General features: G+C 30.4%; 1 protein-coding gene across 1 annotated transcript in view; it reads right to left on the reverse strand.

The window, feature by feature from the left end:
* The window catches only part of LOC119674382 (semaphorin-1A-like), a 21,837-nt gene extending 3,080 nt beyond the window's left edge, over window positions 1–18,757 (reverse strand). The window contains exons 1-4 of the mRNA XM_038085518.1: window positions 18,646–18,757; window positions 3,836–4,418; window positions 3,582–3,675; window positions 3–335 (exon numbers count right to left, since the gene is read on the reverse strand). Coding sequence (XP_037941446.1) covers window positions 3–335; window positions 3,582–3,675; window positions 3,836–3,968 — 560 coding nt within the window. The 5' untranslated portion in view covers window positions 3,969–4,418; window positions 18,646–18,757. The remainder of the gene's footprint in view (window positions 1–2; window positions 336–3,581; window positions 3,676–3,835; window positions 4,419–18,645) is intronic.
* Window positions 18,758–20,319: the final 1,562 nt, after the last annotated feature.

Genomic DNA, 20,319 nt, shown 5'->3' on the forward strand with positions numbered 1-20,319 from the left:
GCTGATCATCTGCATATGCATAAGTGCTGTTATGTGCTGGACTATAGGGGCAAAGACCTTGAGCCTCAACATCATACACAATCTCATATTTAGGCGCTGTATTTGGTTTTACTTCGCTTAGTGGTTTATAGTGACGACATCGCGGCTTGTACGAATTGGTGCCACATATCAAGATCTTGCCATCACTAACACGTGCAAAAACTCGCAGGTAATTGTGACAGTCTGCTTCGTGTTTACCTTTTAGCGCACAAAGTTCACGATCTGCATCTGATGAGTACCACTCCAAACGACTATTCTCAAGTAAACCATTTAGACTTATATTGTAGATAACATCTCTGTTAAAAGAAATTACAAATTCATTATTTATAAGAAAGTTTCTTTATAAAGGAATTATGTACAATAAAAATTACAGATCAGATACAAAGATATATCAGTTACAAAGATATGATAAAAATAAGTAAGTCTATAGAAAGTAAGCGAATAAATATGTATGTAAGCAAAAATATAAGTAACTTCCACTTCTTTACTCCAGCTTAGAGTCTTTTAATTAATTTAATGATTAAATGCAGCAATGCAGTAACTTCTTTAACTTTCCATATGGATTACAGCTGAGATCTTAGCTCAATAGGTTTCTGCCTTATATTTTTAAGGAAGAGAAACAAATTTTCTCGGAGAATTCTTTCAAACAAGCAACTTAGTGTATAGTAAAGTCAGGGATATATATCTCCAGTATGTGCTTAATAGTTACTTCTTACGAAATAATACATTTATAACTGTTCTACAACTCCCCGTAAGTCACTGTTTAAATATTTAATTGTTAAACGTCACATACTAGTATTTAGCTGACTTGAACGTATACTCTTCATGACAATCCGTCCATTGTTAAACTATTGTCACATGCGGCGTCACATTCCCTTATCAGCCCAAATGGCATTTGTCTTTATCTCATCGAGATAACAGCAACTAACTATAGTATATCATTTCGAAGTCATAATATAGATTACAACCCAATATCCATATCCCAATACCTTTCCTTTTATCTGTGATTATCATATTCCTCCTCTCAAAGTTCCATCACAATTCTCACCTTTTTCCCTCTCGCTCTCTCAAAATGTAAACTTTGTGTAGTTTCCTTCTATTTAGGCTCCCAAACTTCGCGAAATCCACGATGGGTGACAATGGTAACAACAATATATAACTCAATAGTCTAATTCACAGAAACAAATGAAACTCTTTGAATATCATTCGTAAGAATATTATTGAATTACAATACCGATTAGATATTAAGCAGTTAACAAATCTTATGTTTAGCTATAATAATAATATAGTTGCTTGTGTTATATTACCAAATCTGAATTTAAAAATCTTTTTAACCTTTTGTCTTTACAATAGCTAAGCTGGGGTTCATTCTAAAAAAACTATTTAGTAAAATATTTTATGGTTATTGAGGTACATCGTATTTAAAGGGACAATGAAGGTCATATATAATGTGAGATAATGAAGGTTAAATGTGCTCGATTGCGCTGTTATTTTATTGAATAACTTGCGAGTTACAAATATATATAATGAAATGCTATAATGGTCATATCTATATTTTTATGAATGAAAATTACAGGTATATGGAAAAATAACACTTTTGAGAACGTAACAGCACATATTGTTATTTGAAGTAAATGTCGTTAAAACCAAGGTACTACCTGGTTCGAAAGAACCAAACTTGGGAACACATGCACCCCAAATAAGTAACGACAAGTTCGCGAAATTTTTTTCTTTATATATACTTATAATTAAATATTAACGATAGCGCAATGTTGGTATATCTTGTCATCACGTGTCGAATGTTAATCATCTTTATGCGGAATCTAAAATTTTTCTTGTTTGGGAGCAAAATTTGCTATTAATTAATATATCTCCTTTCGCGCTGCACAGGTGGACATCCAAATGACGCCACAGTGAATGTACCCTTTCTTCGTAACATTAATTTAACGACTCCTTCAGAGATAACTTCAATGTTCAATATCGAAACAGTATCCTCTTCGAAATAACGGTTATCTAACAGTAAGATTTACAAAAGATTTCCGCCTGATATTCGTAAGAATGAAAGAAATCGCCCACGTACAGCACGACATGTTCCTCTTAAGTTGCAATCAGAATTTAACTAAATGCTAAACTGTTATTTATGACGTAGAATAAATATATTCTCAATTTGTCCCCGCTGTACAGCTTTATTCCAAACAACGTCTCCAATTTGTTTTCATGTCTAAATTCACACACAACTTTAAACTCTTTTGATTAATAGCTCCTCCTATTTAATAGCCCTACATATTCCTTTAGCCTTACTGTTAACTTGCTTAAGCGCTTTTGATTTATGGCTCCCCTTCTTTAAAGTGACAAGATCCCTCTCTGAACCCACTTTAGATTCAATAATCCTACCTATTCCTTTAACATAATTGCTAACTTGGTTGAGTTCTTTTGATTTATGGGTCCTTCTCGTTGGCAACTTTATCTAAACTTATGTTAGATTCAATATTCTTAAGCACTCCTTTAGTGTTATTCCTCCCTTGATTAGTTCGGTTTAGTTACTGCAGACTTTCCTCTTCTATCCAAGTAGCGTAAAAGTGCTGTTTTAATATCTCAAGCCTAGTCAAAAAAATTTTAGTTTTAAACCAACTTACGCTGTTAATAAGAAAAAGGAAACGATCGGAGTTAAGAATGACCGCTAGACTCATTAGTTCATGTTGTTGTTGTAACAACCCTTAAAGATCTATAAAACAAAGTACATATAAGAAATCATATCACGAATATGTGGGTCAATATGTGAATGGGTGGGATTTAAATTGAAATCAACCACCATCAAGACGGAAAAACTCCACTTTTATGGAGCGTGTCTAAATGTCGATTGGATTCAGATTAGTATGCGCGTTGGGGCAGGTAAACAAATAGGTGGTACTATGGAAGGTAGAGTTCCTTTTTGAGGGCGCATTAGAAATCAACGCATTTATGTGCGACAAGTATTTGTTAAGTATATGGCTATATTCTGATTTAAATTGAGCTAGGATACTTCTTGCTGCATGCGGAAGCCGTCGTTCTTCTTGGGAAATGGTAGACTAAGATCTATTGAGAACTGTATTGTAGTGCAACCCCACTTTCGAAAAATATATTGCATCTGTGTGATTGGTTAGTTGCAGTGGCAGGTTATCAAATAACTTTGTATGTACCTCAATTAGCGATTTTTCATAGTTTTGTTACCAAATTTCTGACAAATAATATTCTTCTAAGATAGAAGAATATCTATCTTCCATTCTGTCGAATTTTGTGTGGAGTTCTGTAAGTCCACGTTTCTAATTAGTTTACAGAGTTTTCAAACTTGTTAGAGATAAGCATTCACTTGTTTCTTTTTTTTTTCTTACTCCATAACATTTTCCCACCCCACCTAATTGGGTAGTATTGTGACAATCCTTTATATAATTGCTTTCAGGTCGTTGTGGGCTACAACTACAATATTGCTTCTATGCTTTAATATGGTATATACTATATTCTATTGTTAAAAAGTGTATAGTTTTTATTATGCAAATACTTACTTTGCTCCAACTAGCATGGTAGCATCGTCATGATCCAAAATTTTAAAATAATCCGTTGTATTTCCTAAGAACTTGGCGATAATAATATCTTGTTCTGTAATATAATTAGAATAAAATAATAAATTATTTGCAAACAAAAGGAAATGTTAATTATTGCAAAACAGATCCAAATTAAAACAGTAAATAAATAATAAGTAAAATTATATCAAAAAATGCAAAAAAAATAAGAAAAAAAACAATGAATTCCAACTTACTTGGTTGCAAATCTGGGCGTACATCGGGCATCCAAGCGCTCGCAGGGCAGAGGTGTAGCTGCAATGTGAGCAGTAAAAGCGCGCTAATTAGCATGACAGCGTCTAAGCTTAATAGAGCTTGTAATTTATGCATTTTTCTCTCTAAATTTGTTTTTTAAATTAAGTTTGTTGCTGTTGTTTGTTGCGTCAACTATTGTAATTGTTGTAATTGTTGCTCATATAATTGATATAATTTGTTGACTGGTTTTTTTTTACTTTTTTATATAATTTTCTTTCCAATTATTTCGACGTTACTTGTTGTGGACGTTATAGTTGAGGACACACTGCAGCAAGGTGGTTCATTTGCACAATTCCATTTGTTGACAATAGTTTTATTGTTACTAATATTGTTGCTTCATCTGTTCATCTGTTCATTTGATCATTTGATCATTTGTTGTTGATGATTCAGTGCAATGTGACTGAAGAGCCCCCCTTTCTCAGTAAAGGGATGGGCCTGCTGCAATTAAGTGCATATTGCTTGACACTGGCAGCATAAAATTCAAATAATTCGTAATTCACAGATAACGCAATAAAAACGAAAGATCTGGAAGAGAAAAACAACATTAAATTTTTTATAAATTTATCACAACTTTTTCTTTATATGTACGAGTAGAGTAGTGTATACTTTACACATAAAAAATAATATAATTAACAATAATAACACAGAAAGTTTTTTCTTATAGTTTTTAAGCACCTCTTCAATGTTATTTAACAAAAAAAAATTACAATGCAAAATCTGTTTTGTCACTATTTTTCCATTGACGGTACTTCAGCCGGCGACGTACTTTTTCTGAGTGACAACGTCTAGTGAATAGAATGGAAAATGATTTGTCACTTTTTACCTATTTTCATTCGGAAAATCGTGGCTCATTCGGAAAATTAATTTACACAGACTTGGGAACAGGTAAGTACGCTGAGGCAAGCTGATGTGCTGTGCTAGTGCGTAAGATTTTCTTAGCGGTTTGCCGGTGCCGAAGAGGCTAAGCAATGTTATTAGCTGTCATTTCTTGCCTTCATTGAGTATTTCTCATTATTCGTTCTGTTATTGTAGCGATAAAGACATTTGCTTTTGTTATTTTCCTCTGTTTTTTCCATTTTTGTTTTTGTTTTTTTTTTTTTTGGTGTGAAAATGGTGTGGAAATCACGTACATGGTTTTCCCTATCACTGCCATCCATATTGTCTTAGAAAACATGCTTACACATAATGTCTTTGGTATGAGGTATATGTTAGTTTGCGACACCGCTTTGTTTCGCTGGTGTTTATTGATAAGCAACGTGACGGTAGCGATGGCTGCTGTGAAGGGTGTAATTTCTCCAACTCATTGTTGGAACACGTAATTCCCACTTGACTGAAAAATTGTTATAGTTTTTCTCACGATTTGCCAGGCGCATAGCCTTTAATAGGATAATCAAGGTCAAATGTACATCAATTTATTTATTTATTTATTTTTTTTTTTGTGAATAACCTGTGAGCAAGAAATATATATTGTGGTAGGGCGTACACGTAATTCCCACAGTTTTATGAATGATAAACTAATATTGACACCAGAATTTGTTGTTTACAAAGAAGTTAAAATTAATTAGCATAGATTAACGTATATTTGTCAAATTATTTGTACGTAATTGTTATTTATTAAATGAAAACTAGTACAGGTTAATGGCGATTTAAGAGTTTGTTGGTGTTATATTATTCTGCCAAATAATTTATATCAAAAGTTATAGTTTAAAAACAATTCGTTCACTAATATATCATACAGTAACTCATATAGTATATATTTATTTAAGTGCTACCCATTTCACTTAAAACCGATAATGAATTACGTATCATTGTAGTAAAAATTAATAAACTGAATTATATAAAAGTAGCACAGTTCACCACAGCTGTTACCTTTCATAGATAAGATGACCATTTTTTATGAAGTATAGGTAATATACAGTGGACTAGATAGTCATCTATTATAAAGTAGAAGTAACATTTACTGGACTTCAACCTATTATCTCAACTCGCAGCTATCATATATTCCAGATAGTAACTGTGGTGATCCTACATTCAGTATGGGACTAAATATAGGCCCAGTTGTTTGTAGTTACACTCTCATGACCCCCGTGCGATTAGCTTCAAATCGCACAACCTGTACGAAAGAAAGAAAAAATACCAGGCGTGTCACATGGGGACTGTTTAAGTGTCTACAAGATCTAGAATTCGCCGATGGTGTTTTGCTGCTAAGTCACAGACATGATAAATCACAACAAATGATATCCGTCATAAGCAAACAAACAGGGTCTGCCGGTTTAAGGATAAGTACGGAAAAAACAAAAACCATGGCGAGCGGATACAGCGCAGCTCAAAATGTAAGGTTGCATGTGAATGGTGAAGAGGAAATTGAATGTGTAAACTATTTTACCTATCTGAGAAGCATTATGTTTAACAAGAGCGGAGCTAAAGAAGATATTTATGATCGGATCAACAAAGCGAAAATCGTGTTTGGCAAACTAAACAACATATGGAGATGCAATGAACTCAGGAGATAGAAACAACTGCGAATCTTTAACACAAATCTGAAATCTATATTGCACTACGGCTGTGAAACATGGAAGCACTCCAGATATATATAGAGAAGGATGTAAGTATTTTTCTACATCGAATTCAATGGTCAGATCAAGTATCCAATTAACGCCTGTTAAACCAAACAACTCAAAAAGTAAAACAAAATGAGAAAATAGAAGTGGATAGACCATACCCTTAGAAAACCGAGAGATAACATAGCGAGGCAGGCTTTGGCACGGAATCCACAAGTTAGCAGAAGACCTGGCGTGCCAGCGAAAACATGGAGAAGAAAGTAAACTAGCTGAAGCATGATAAACATAGAACGACATCTACAGAGAAGCAGTAAATAGTCAGATTTAAAAGAGTTATTGAGGCCCTATGCTCGACTGGAGGAAATAGACAATAGTACTAGTTGTAGTAGTAATACGAAAGAAAGCAGTTGTCGTCCACATATACTAGGTAGTTCCCTGTGGAGTTTCGTTTGTAAAAGTAGCATTTAAAAGTTAATGTTTATATTAATTTCTTAATGAAAAGCAATATAATTTTATGTAGAAATTTTATTTCTAAAAGCACTTATCCATTTATGAGTTAAAGTACTTATTTATTATACCATTAGTTTTCAATAATTTCCAATTCTGTGTAATTTTTATTAAAAGTTACTTCACATTTTATTTTTAATTCAAATTATACATGAGTGTGAAGTAATAAAAATCTGTCTACATTTAAGTATCACGTCTACGTTAATTATATGTTAAGTGTTTCTAAATTCTTTTGAATTTTTTCTGATAGTTAATCGAACACACCCACAAATCAAATCGAAGTGAGGAAAAAATTTTAATTGCAGTACTGAATTGTATTGCATTTTTAATAAAATAAATTTTCTAAACTTGTTTTCTGTTGTGTTTGTTCTCTTATAAAACAAATTCAGACTAAAACACATTTTCGGTGTCCTTCAATGGTAAGGTAAATAAATTCAGTAAAAGATACGGCAACTCGACAGCTCGAGTTACTTATTAAATCGTTTTATTTTGCATACTTAAGCTTACGTCTAAGCTTAGATTATTAACTCTATATGTATACACTTATGTATATATATATATGTATTTAATTTTGTAGATATATAATTAACACATGTATTGTTAAATATTTACCTTGTAAAACCTATTAGGTTTTCAGTTTTTCAAAACGTCCGCAAATATTTTTAAAATGAAATATGAATCTCAATATATCTTTCTTTTTAAATGGAAATTAATCAATTAACACGTAAAATCGCGAAACAACAAAACAACAAAATTTTATTTAATTTTATTTCATTTTATTTAATGAATTTGTTTATAATAAATTTGCGAATCGACTGCATGTCGAGTTAGGCAAAAGAAAAAATTTTAATTTTATTTAAATTAAAATCAAACGCAATTCGAATCGCTAAATGTGATTTGGCTGTGTTTTGGTCTTCACTGATTTATTTACACATTATATGATATACATATATATATATATGTATATATATAGATGAAAAACAAAAAAGTGTTACGATCCATGCTCAACACACTGCGCTACTACCCAGCGGGACTTTCAGCGCTGAGGGAATCGATTCCCTCAGCGCTGAATGGTAATGCCTAGCGCTGATTATTCAAAGGAAACTCCTAATTACTTTAACACGTGCATGTCATTGCGGGCAAGCGCTGAATCGTTCGATTACCTTTTCAAATTTGTAATGCAACATTTCAGCGCTGACATGCTCGCTTACTTTTTCGAATTTGTAATGCAACATATCAGCGCTGACATGTTAGCTTACTTTTTCGAATTTGTAATGCAACATATCAGCGCTGACATGTTCGCTTACCTTTTAAATTTTACCTATGCTATTGATTTTTAAATAAAATACTATAAATTTTTTTTGGATAAATTATATTTTATATTTATGTTTTATAAAATTAAAATATTAATATTTACATAAAAAATATAACATATTTACATATTTATATAAAAGAATATTTTTCTGTGAAATTGTTATTAGAACCTTGAAGAGATTTCCAGACTCGACTCGATCACTTGTTCCGGCTTACCATTTGTCCTTAAAGCAACTGTAAATACAAAAGTATGTTATTGTATACACTAAAGTAAATTATGTACAATATACCATACCATTAGTTATGAGTATACTTTCTCCAAAATTCCATGCAATTTTTTGGGTAATTAGTTGTTTGTCAATAACATAACGCGTCTTATTGATGCAGCCTATAAATAACGTAATAGATGAAAAGAAATGTATGAGTTAATAAAATTGTTACATGTGAAAATATTAATAAGTTGAAATTGAAAGTAAGAAACATATATAATTTAACTTACAACTACTTCAACGGCAGTGATTTCTTCATTAAATTGAATTAAATCCTCCTCAGTTTGAATTGTAAAATTTTCCAATTGAAACAGCTGACTACATTTTACCCCTTGCTTTAGAATGACTGCATTCGCAGCACATTGGTCAATTAATCGTTCTTGACACAGTAGCATCTACATAATACAAAACAAAAATTTCAATTATCATTTTAAATATATTTACTTAATTTTGCATATACTTACAGTGAGTTTATGATAAATTCACAAATTATATATTATTTATATTTTTAGATTTTACATTGATTTTAAAAATTAAAAATTGTTCACTGCACGCACTTCACTAAAATCAAAAGCAGACTAAATGTATACAATGTAGGCAAAACAAGAAATTCTTAATACTCCTTTGCTTTTCTTCTTCATTCTTTTATAATTTCAACCCCGAAATTGCCTATGTCGAACACAAATGGCGAAAACAAAGAAAAATAAAAACGAAGAGCTATTACCTCCTCGCTTACTTTTTCAGCGCTGGCATAATGGTGCCGCTGGGTAATATTGCTTATGCATGTAAATCTAATTACTGGAAAGGTTTAATGGTACGAAAAGTGTCAGCCAGGTGAATCACACTTCAAATGAAACGAACTAAAATAAAAAAGCTGTGATTAGAGCGGCTTACATTACATTAAACAATAAATTCTGGTTTAAATTTAGTTTTACTTGTAGAAATAATTATTTTTAGAAAGGCAAGTCAGTCAATAAAGTAAAAATAATCAAAAGATTCATTAACGCAAATGATTAGTAATCACAATAATACTGGGTGAAATAAGTATGGATGCAGGATTTTAATTAAATTGAATGCCCCTCATAAAGTGCTTTTTTATGACTTGTTATCAACAAAAGGTTCGCTTTTAAGATCTATTATTAACACTTAATATAAATGAGATAACATCAATCATCGTTTTAAGTACAAGACTAGAATGAGGTTAATAATGATCAACTTAGTACCTTCAAATCAATCCGATAGCCTTCTTAATCGATAATGATTATTTTCAATTAGACATAAGATTAGTCATAATCACACAAGAATTATTCTTACTAAATACAATTATAAACGAATTCAATCAATTTAATTAGGATGTATCGATATTTGTGTGTCATATCCTATCATACATACTTAAAACTACCGAAAAGGTAAACTGCTGTTTTACCATAAGTAGTGTTCCGTCATAGTAATGCAATGAATTTTGTATCTTACGGAATTAATTGTTAAATCATTTACACAAAAAAGTGTGAAGATATATTAGATTTGTCAAGATGTTTGAAACATGTTGTCTTATGTTGAGATATTTTCGCAACTAGACACTTTTACACTCTCTTAACTGGGAGGTTTCTACAGAGTCTCTCCCTTCTCTCTGACTAATTTATGTATTCCTCATAATTTATGCGAGGGCTGTCTCGCACAGTGAAGAATTTTCTCACAGTGAAGAATCAGTGAAAATAGTTATATTGTTTTTGGAAACATTCTCCTCCATGATAATCAATATATTTTTGCATTCGATTAAACCAATTTTCGAAACAGTTTTGCTACTCTGTAGTTGGTGTCTCCAAAACTAGGGTTTTGAATGTCTCAACCCCTGTTTGGGCACAAAACAACGCCCATTGCTGTTATTGTAGAAGTTATCGTACTTCCAATTTAAAACGTATGCATAATTTATAATATCCAACCATATTTGTTAGATTAACTGTCATATAAACTGAACAATCTAATATGGGTGATATCCGTTCTTAAGGAAGATGTTTAAAAAAAATTTGGTAGCTAATGTATTCAAATTTATATTCATATATATTTACAATTAAGTATTTAAACACAATTTATAAACCACAACTAAATGTGTGGGTTTTGCCAAAATCGCATCATTATATAACTTCTTTAGCTGCCATATAAACTGAACCATCGGATATGAGTAATCTTCGTTTTTAGAAGGATATTTATCAAATAAAATTTTATGGAGAATGTATATATGTTTATGTACTCCTACTCCTAAACCGATGTTTTAGATTTAGATAGAGCTACCGTTTGTACTTATATTTATATATTCTTATTCATATCGGTATAGACTTAGATATAGTTGCTATATAAGCTATCGATTTAGATACAGATTTTTGTTTAAAATACTTTTTTTTTGTGGCATGACCTTAAAATACAAAACTTGAGAATAATTTTAGAATGTAACCTCTGTAATAAAAATGAGGTTCATCAGTTTAGACTTAGATATAGTTTTCAAATAAATCGTTGATGTATGTATGTATGTTGATCCTTTTTTGGAGTCAGCGCAATTGGGCACTTTTTACTGATAGCTGGGGGTACTACAGGCTCTTTTACTCTTTGATAGCTGGGGGTACTACCCATCCCAATGACTTTTTTATGTATTCCATATAAGCTTCATGATTATTCAGTGATTGATCTAAGATCTGCGTACCTTCCTGTGCGGAGAGTGATTATTCTAAGATTAGGTAGTGCTAAGTAGGATAGCCTGTCAGTTTTCGCATATAATTTCAGGGCTCTGTCCCTTATGTATTTTTTGATAGGGTCTATTCTAAGGTTTCTTAGCATGTCGTTTGTGCAGATGGACCAAGGCACTTTGAAGAGTCTTCGGAGAGCCTGACTTTGAGCAACTTGTAGCTTTTGTATAGTAGAGTCGGCAGCTTTGCTATACGCGTTGATGTTGGAACATTTTTTTCTTATAAAACTTTTTTATTTTTAAAGGAATTTGCTTCATAGATTCATATATTTAAAATAGATTGAACAATCTCATATACGACCCTTTATATCAGATTATATTAATAATATACTTTCTATCCATAAGATTGTTTTTACCTCTTGGACAAAGAAATTAGTTCACCACAAAATGTTATATATAGTCATAGCTTAAAACATGATAAATGTTTTATGATAGAGTTCATAGTTATTTCATCAAGCTTATAAATAAAATAAATATTAAATTAAAGTTTTAATAATTAATAATAGAATTACTCACAGGAAAAATCGTTGGGACTGAGGTTTTTAATGATTAATAAAAATGTTTAATTTTAAAATATATAAACTTCGTATCTCCAGTTAACTTGTATAATAAATATATAAGCAGATATTAGCTTAAGAAATCATTTAACCACGTCGCAGAGTGCTATTAAAATGAATTTAATCCCTTTTTTTCTTCTAGTGCTACTTGCACCGCTATAGTATCAATCCATAACTACTCTTGTTTTATAATTATTGTTAAAATGGAATAAGATTTACGAAAGAAAGGTTTTGAAATCATTTGCTTTCAAATGAGTGTCCTGTCACACCCAGGACACCTCATTAAACAAACTCTTGGCTACTTGTGTTATACCCTAGGCAATTTTTATATAAGCCCAGAACCTAGGGTTTAGGGAAAATTTACATATTTTCAGTTTAGCAAAAAAATGCATGCGTCGTGCTCAAAATATGTTATTGTCTCATCAAATGAACGGTTGATGTTTTGTTTCGTACTTGGAACCGCTATTGCATTAATTCAAAATTACTCCTTACTGGAATGGGTAGTTTCAAAGTTTTAATTTAATATTGTTAACATAAAACAACATATAGGTAAGAAAGATTTCAAAGTTCAACAAATTAATATTGTGCCTCAGAGGCCTCATCAAACAAACGGATGCTATTGTCTAAAATCTTGAACCGTTATTATATTATATTATATTATATTATATTATATTATATTATATTGAAGCATAGGGCCTCGTTATTATATTAATCCATAATAAAAGTTTATTCGATTATGAAGTTATATTAGAAAAATTTATCAAAATAACTTCTGTGTTAAGTCGCGACTCCTTTTCCTTTCTTCCTAATTTAGCCATAACAACTCATTACCGGGTTTTGGCTTGTCGAAGTATGTAGAGGTAAACATGGTCTACCTCTACCGCTTTAAATATCTTTATCACTGAAGTATCGTCATCCACTTTCACGATATAACCAAGTCAGTGATTAACTGCTGGATGTTAATTCGTTGAATTATATCATTAATTCATGACTTCCCATTGCAACGATAAACATAGGGGTGTTGTCTTTTCTCTTAATTTTCAGTCTGTTTTGAATTGGGTAGTTCTATATTTTTTTGTTACTACTAACAAAGTACAACAATCAGATAAGAAATATTAGTTAAATTTACAGAAAAACTTCTGTGTTAGACCCATAATTCTGCTACTACCACGTCAAACGAGCTGGCGACCTTTTGTCTCGTACCTTACACTGTTCTTATATAAATTCAAAATAACTTTACACTGGATTGGATTTTGGATATTGGATTGGGTACGCTATATTTTTTATTATTGCTAACAAAGAATAAGATATAGATAAGAAAGTAATCTTGGGGACCTTTTGTCTTGTACCTTACACTGTTCTTATATAAATTCAAAATAACTTTTCACTGGATTGGATTTTGGATATTGGATTGGGTACGCTAAATTTTTTTATTATTGCTAACAAAGAATAAGATATAGATAAGAAAGTAATCTTAAAAGTGTATCAATCCCATATTATTATTGCTCTCTGGCAACAATTTTATTTTTAATTTTAAGTTTTAATTTTAATTTTTATTTATATTTTTTATTTATTTATATTTTTTTTTATTTATAATTTTTTTATCTATAAAAAATTTTTTTTTATAAATCTTATACCAGATTCAATTATAAACACAATTTACGTAAATCCACATAAACAAAATACAGATTTTTTCCAATTAAAAAAAAACAGATACTCGACAAGTCTGACTAATAAAACATGTTTTACAGCTAACAAAATTATTGAAAAATATGTCATTAAAACCTATAATTCATAAGAAACTTTATCTTAATCATACTAGAAATAAGATAAAAAACTTATACTACAAAGGTTTCTATGTGTCTCCGTCTGTTTTAGAAGATATAAAACACGATGTACCAAACACGAGAGATGCACATTTTATAGATAAGCAATACATCACATCACACTACTTACGTACTTCAAATTTGTGTTGGGATTATCTTCGAAGATAACTGAACGAGTTGAGCAGAGCTGAGCTGAGCTGAGCAGAGCAGAGCACACATGTGAAGCTGTAAACCGAAATAATAGAATAAGCAAATACTGCACTCGAAAAAGATTAAATAATCACTTTTAAATTAAGAAGAAGAAAAAAAAGATTTACAAGCAATGAAACTAAACGATTAATTAAGTACAGTTGAAGGCACAAGAATTCCGATTTAACTATGAAATATTAATGCAAGACAAACAGTTTTGTTTAGGGGTTTTCGTAAGAATATTGCTTACGTTAACGAAACGAGCTACGAACCACTACGAACCGAATTCCTCAGAAATGGATGATCATTCTTGGAATACTTGCGGATACTAATAGTAAAAATAATTGTTTATGCAAAGGAAGTAATTGTTTATACTCATATGCACGTTTTGCAATATTCAGCGTTTTGTGCAAAAACGCAACAACGGAAAAACGGAAAAGCGGAAAAAGTTTAGACGCAAAGAAGGCAATTCGATTTATTAAGACTCAATGGCAGCAATATTTCTGCAAAGGTTACGTCTAAAGTTTAATAAAAAATATAAGTTTTATATAAACAATTAAAAAGTTATTGCTTTTTTTTAACACTTACTAAATGTTAGCAATGAAAATGAAGCTGAGTCAGTCAACATTCAAGCAAAGTTCAGTGTAAAGTGCAAGATACAATAAAGCATAAACGTCTCGTCGAGTATCTGAACCAATTTTGACCTGAACTATGTATGGCCCACATTTTGCTAAAAGTGTCACCTACTTTGCATAAAATAAAAGGGGGCAAGGTTAGTAGATTCTGTGCTTAATCTAAACACTGAGTCTTCTAAGAGTTTTAGCACAACTCTTAAAAGAATAAAATTAATTTAAATTGACCCACAATGAACCGGAAGAGCGCAAGTGCTTTGTCGAAAGTTGTTTATCAAAAGTCGAGTGCTGCTCGTACGACAAACTCATAATTTTATACCCAACAACATACAAATTTTGTAATTACATGTATAAATGAGTATATACTTATATACACATATATGTTTTTTCTTTTTTTGGATTACATAAGAATATATAATGTACCACAAAATGTATAATTTATCGCACTTTTAAAATGTTGACTAAATTTTAACCAAAATTTTAGTGTTCGTTTGGTCAAAATCTGGAAATACATGACTCCATTTACTCCATTCAACCTTGAATTCAAGTTTATTTTAACAAATAATTAAACATTTAATTAAATAATTAAATGTTTGTTAAAGACGATAAACAATTATAATATATATAAAAAATTAGTTACATTAGTCGGTTATTTTAGTCATTGCGAGTGACGGAAACTTATCAAATCTTTGTGGATATTTTCGAAATATGTATTTAATTGTATATAATTATAATCTTTAACTACAATACTTATTAGTTTATAGTCATTTTCCTTTTTGTTTTCTTTTTATTACTATATTATTTTTTAATTTTTTTTTTATTAATCAGCAATATTATTTTATCAAGTTTTTAATATTCTTTACTATGTTGAAAGAAGTACTTATGTTGAAATATTACTTAGTCATTTATTGGATATTGAATATTTTATTTTTTAAAAAAAAATTATTTTATATTTTATAAATGGCTTATTGGCATTTTTTTTAGCTCCAAAGTTTTTGAACCTTTGGACTTTGAGGTAAAAGTAAGCACTCAGAAAGTGACACATGGTACGAACATATATATTAATGTCTTTTAAACTTTGAAATTTCCACTAGAACATTTCTAACTCAATAGTTAGAAAATATATTAATATATATATCATTTAAATATTCCATAAAATAGACAAACATCCCAAATTTAAACCAGCAACCGCAGAACCGCAAAATCAATGCAGTACTGCAAATATTAAGAAACAAATTAGACGCTTAATCCTTATGAATGGGTTAATGGCTCTCCGAAGGCTCTTCAAAGTACCATGGTACATCCGCACGAATGACATGCTAAGAGACCTTGGAATAGATCCGGTCAAAAAATACATAAGGGAGAGAGCTCTAATCTCACCTAATCTCAGAGTAATTACTAACCGCACGGGGCGGTACGCAGATCTTAGATCAATCATTGAATAATCATAAAGATTATCAGGAACACTCAAATTAGTCAGTGAGATAATCAGGACTATGCAGAATCCCCCCAGCTATCATAGAGTAAAAGTGCCCAGAAGCACTAACTCGGAAAAGGCTTAACATAACATAACCCATATAAATACTAAAATAAAATCAAATTTCTAGTAAGTAAAATAAGACCATGGAACACATCCACCATCGACCTACACGTCAAAAGGCCTAAACGTCGTTACAAAGACCTAAACATCGATATTTAGACCTAAATATCCAAAGTAAACCTTAAAAGTTCATACTAAGACTTAAACGTCAATAGCTATAAAAATATATACGGCATATTTAAAAAAGAAATTGACTCCTTCCCCCTTATAAACACTAACCATACCTCATAACTTCAGTTCAACACCAAAACAAATTAAGGTACGTTTAACAATTGTAAAAATATATGCAGAACTACACATACTAAGAAAGGCTAGCTTTGGACCCAAAGCTAGAGAGTTATTAAGCATATAATATAAAAGAGAATAAGAAGGCGTATAAGATGGTTTAGAATGTGAAAGCTAATGGTAGTAAGAGAAGAGGAAATTGTGTATGTAGTGCATTTAGCGATTTTTTGTTGTACGCGATTTTTTGACCAAATTCGGCATCACTGCCATCGCTCAGGCACCATATTCGCTAGATCTGAATCCGTGCGACTTTTTCCTGTTCTCGAAACTCAAATTGCCCCTTCGCGTCTTGAATCGATTGAGTCAATAAAAGAGAATTCGCTGAAGGAACTAAAAGCCATACCTTCACGGGCCTACGAAAAGTGTATGGAAGATTGGGTTAAGCATTGGCATATGTGTATCGCTTTAGAAGGAGCATATTTTGAAGGAGATAAAATAAATTTGGAATAAAATTTAAATTTGTGTGTTTTATTTACAAAATCCGAGTACTTTTTGAGCAGAATGTACAGTTAAACTACCATACCACGAACTTCTATAACTCAAATTTTCTAAATTTGAAACTAAATAGAGTGCAACAGGGTTTAGAGAGCAATTTACATATAATTACAAAAAATTTATTTAACTCGACGTCTCCACAAGTCGAACCTTTTCTTTGCAAAATGGTACTTCGAGTTATGAAAGTTTGTCTGTATATTATTTCTTTCCGTTATAATTGATGACCTTTTTTAAAAGTAAACTTATATGGGTTAAATAATCTTTATTTCTTTTATTTAAGTATTCTAACCCAACCCAACATAAAAGCATTCGAAAGTAGCATATACATGGAAGTACCCTTCATGAGTCATATATTTTTATTAAGAAAAAAATACATATTTTATTTAAATCAAAGCAAACCAGTATTGCTGTTTTGACACCCTGTATGACGATATCCAGAAAACTTGTTGATGAGTGGGGATTCATAGCAATTATAATTTTAAAATGATTATTAAGCAAAAACCACCACAATGAGCACTGCATTTAACCACTTTTTTAGCCATGGCAAACGAATTTAACACCCGCTCGGTTTTTGTAACATGATTCATCCAAAACCCCCGCCTCCGTGGAAGTTATGGGTTCACAACGTAAGGTTGGTTTTGAATGAAATAAACGTAAACTCGAAGCAACTCAAATAGTAAATTAATATTTAAAACATATATGAACACAATTTAACCTCCGCAAATATAGAATTTCATTCAGAAATTTTATGTTAAATAAAATATAAAATATTTATTATAACAATAAACACCACACCACACCACACCGCACCAACGTGGGTGTTTTCTCTTTTTCGAAAACTTTGTTTTGCATATTAAAGCACAGAAAAAAAAGAGTTGTTTTTATGTCAAGCTACTGTTTTTTTCACTTTGTTTTTTGTTGGTTTTTGTTTTTTTTTTTATTTAATTTGAAGCCACACATTTACACAAGCAAAGCCACACAATTGTGGACATTTTATGCACGAGAGAAGCTTAAGCTTATCAAACTGGAGCTGAACTGCACTGAACATTTCCTTTTAGTTTCCTTTTTCTTTTTAAATTTTTTTTTTATATTGCATTTGTTTTTGTTTTTGTTTTATAGCTCTTCTAGCTGTCATTGCACTTTTATGGCAACGCTTGCAGTCCTTTATCTTTATTTCTATTTTGTTTTAATTACTTATTTTGTTTTTGTTGTTTGCTGTTTGTTGCAGTGTATTTGTGTATTATAATTGGGTCCCCTACCACAGTTCAATTCACCTGTAACGCCACTTCTGTTGAATTTTTAATTTATTTTTTCTTCACTTCAAGTTGTTTTTATGGATATTTTATTTTTATTGTATTTGAAGCCACTTCATGCTACACTCGCTCCGTTTGTCTTGCGACGTACAACGTTGACGTTTTTTTTCTTGTCTTGAATTTCTTGTTTATGCGCTTACATTTGATGTTGTCTAACCAAAAGCAACTCCCAAAAACCTGTTTGCTATGTTACACAAAACACTAACACACATACACACACACACATAGCACATTTTATACTGTACTATTTTTTTACAATGTATTTTGTTTTTGTGTTTACTTTAAACGTATGCACACATACGCTGCGCCCCAGCAGCGCTAAGAAAAAATAATAAAACTTGAACTCCATTAATTTCCTTATTTTTTCAGGCTAGACATATTATTTTTAATTTAATTTTTATATATTATAAAACACTTTTTACTTTAGATTTATTTTCAAAGTATTACACTATTATTTAACTCACCAAATTTAATAAATTATATATATAATATAAATTAATATTCAGAATAATTTAAGCGAGAAATTAAAACAACACAAAAGTCTTATTCTACTGCGTCGGCGACCATCACTTTACTATACCAAGTATGTATACACAAAAACAAAATCTCAATTCTGCGTTCACAAAATAAAAACTGTTCCCAACTGAATGCACAGATGAAGTGTTCGGAAAGTGTGTTTTGTTTGTATTTAAAATTTATATGCTAAAAACGGTTTTATGGTATACTGTTGGTGTTTTCAATTGGTAAAACTTTTTTAATCGAGATTCACTTTTAGTGCAATTTTCATCTTCCATTGGTAATTCTGTATAACACTCGAGTTAAATTTATAACACTCTAGATATTATGCCAGAGTAACAAGATTACCCTGAAATTAACAGCTGTTTTATATGACGATGAATAAATTGTGATTTGAATAGATATAGTTTTTATATATGGAAAATATAAATATGTACTAACACAACAACAAAAATTTTAGATTACTCTAAAAATATACGATTTGACAACAAAATTTTACGGATTTAGAGTAAATTTAGATTAAATCCAGATTTACCAATCCAAAACGCCATATATTTCGTATTAACAGAAAGGTGAATTGGATAATATTACAAAAGTTCAAATAAATACAAATTAATGAGTTCGTTTGTTTTAATGACAAAAATTAATTTCGTTTAAGATTTTTTGTTGACTAATAGGTCAATTGGATTTTGTTTACTTTGTTTAAAATTAAATAAAATTGAACTTAAAACCCACAAAAAAATTAAAAATTAAAGTTATAATACCCTTATTATATTATAATTGATAGAGAGGTGTCCAATAATAGTGAATTGCAACAACAAAAATTTTTTTATTTTTAGATAATTGAATTTTTGGTTGACACTTCAGCTTTTTTGAGTGTAGCCAAATACACGTCTTAAGTAGTCTTGGAAATTATTTCTTATATATAATTATTTGTAAATAATTTTTTTTTGAAACTGCAAGTATCAGAGGTTCAATTGATATGCCAAATTTAATCTTTATTTTTTAATATAACATCTTCAATTTTCTTGATGTCTGTTAAATGATATGAGCGTTTTTATATTGTAATAGGAACTATTTCCAGTTTGTATTCTTTCTTGAATATTCATTACATCATATCCGCTGTTCTTTTTAGCAAATTCTTTGAAATTTTTTTATCATTTGTCATATTCTGATATTCTTTGCAAATATGTATATACACATAGCTTTTCATATATTTCCTTTCGAATTTTTACGAAAATTATAAAAAATTTATATGTTTTTTTTAAATAATATATACTTTAAACGCGTTTTTTGAATAATAAATTTCGCATTTTTATTTCATTAAAAACTTACATTCTTAGCGAACACATTTACACTATTTTCATACAGTTTCAATGACACTGTATTTCTAAATGACCAATTTCGAATTTCGAAAATCAATATATTTTGCTATTTGACAGTTCGAATTTTTTACTTGCTAATTGTAAAAATACCTTTGCTTACTGGCGGAATTTTGCCTAGCGATAACAGATTTAAAAACATTGAGATGTTATCGCCAATATGTAATATAATAATATAAAATGTATTAAATGTGCAGATAAAATAGAAAAGTATTTATTTATATATCCTTTTATAAATAT

The sequence above is a fragment of the Teleopsis dalmanni genome, chromosome 2 (assembly GCF_002237135.1).
Source record: "Teleopsis dalmanni isolate 2A chromosome 2, ASM223713v2, whole genome shotgun sequence".
Lineage (NCBI taxonomy): Eukaryota > Metazoa > Arthropoda > Insecta > Diptera > Diopsidae > Teleopsis > Teleopsis dalmanni.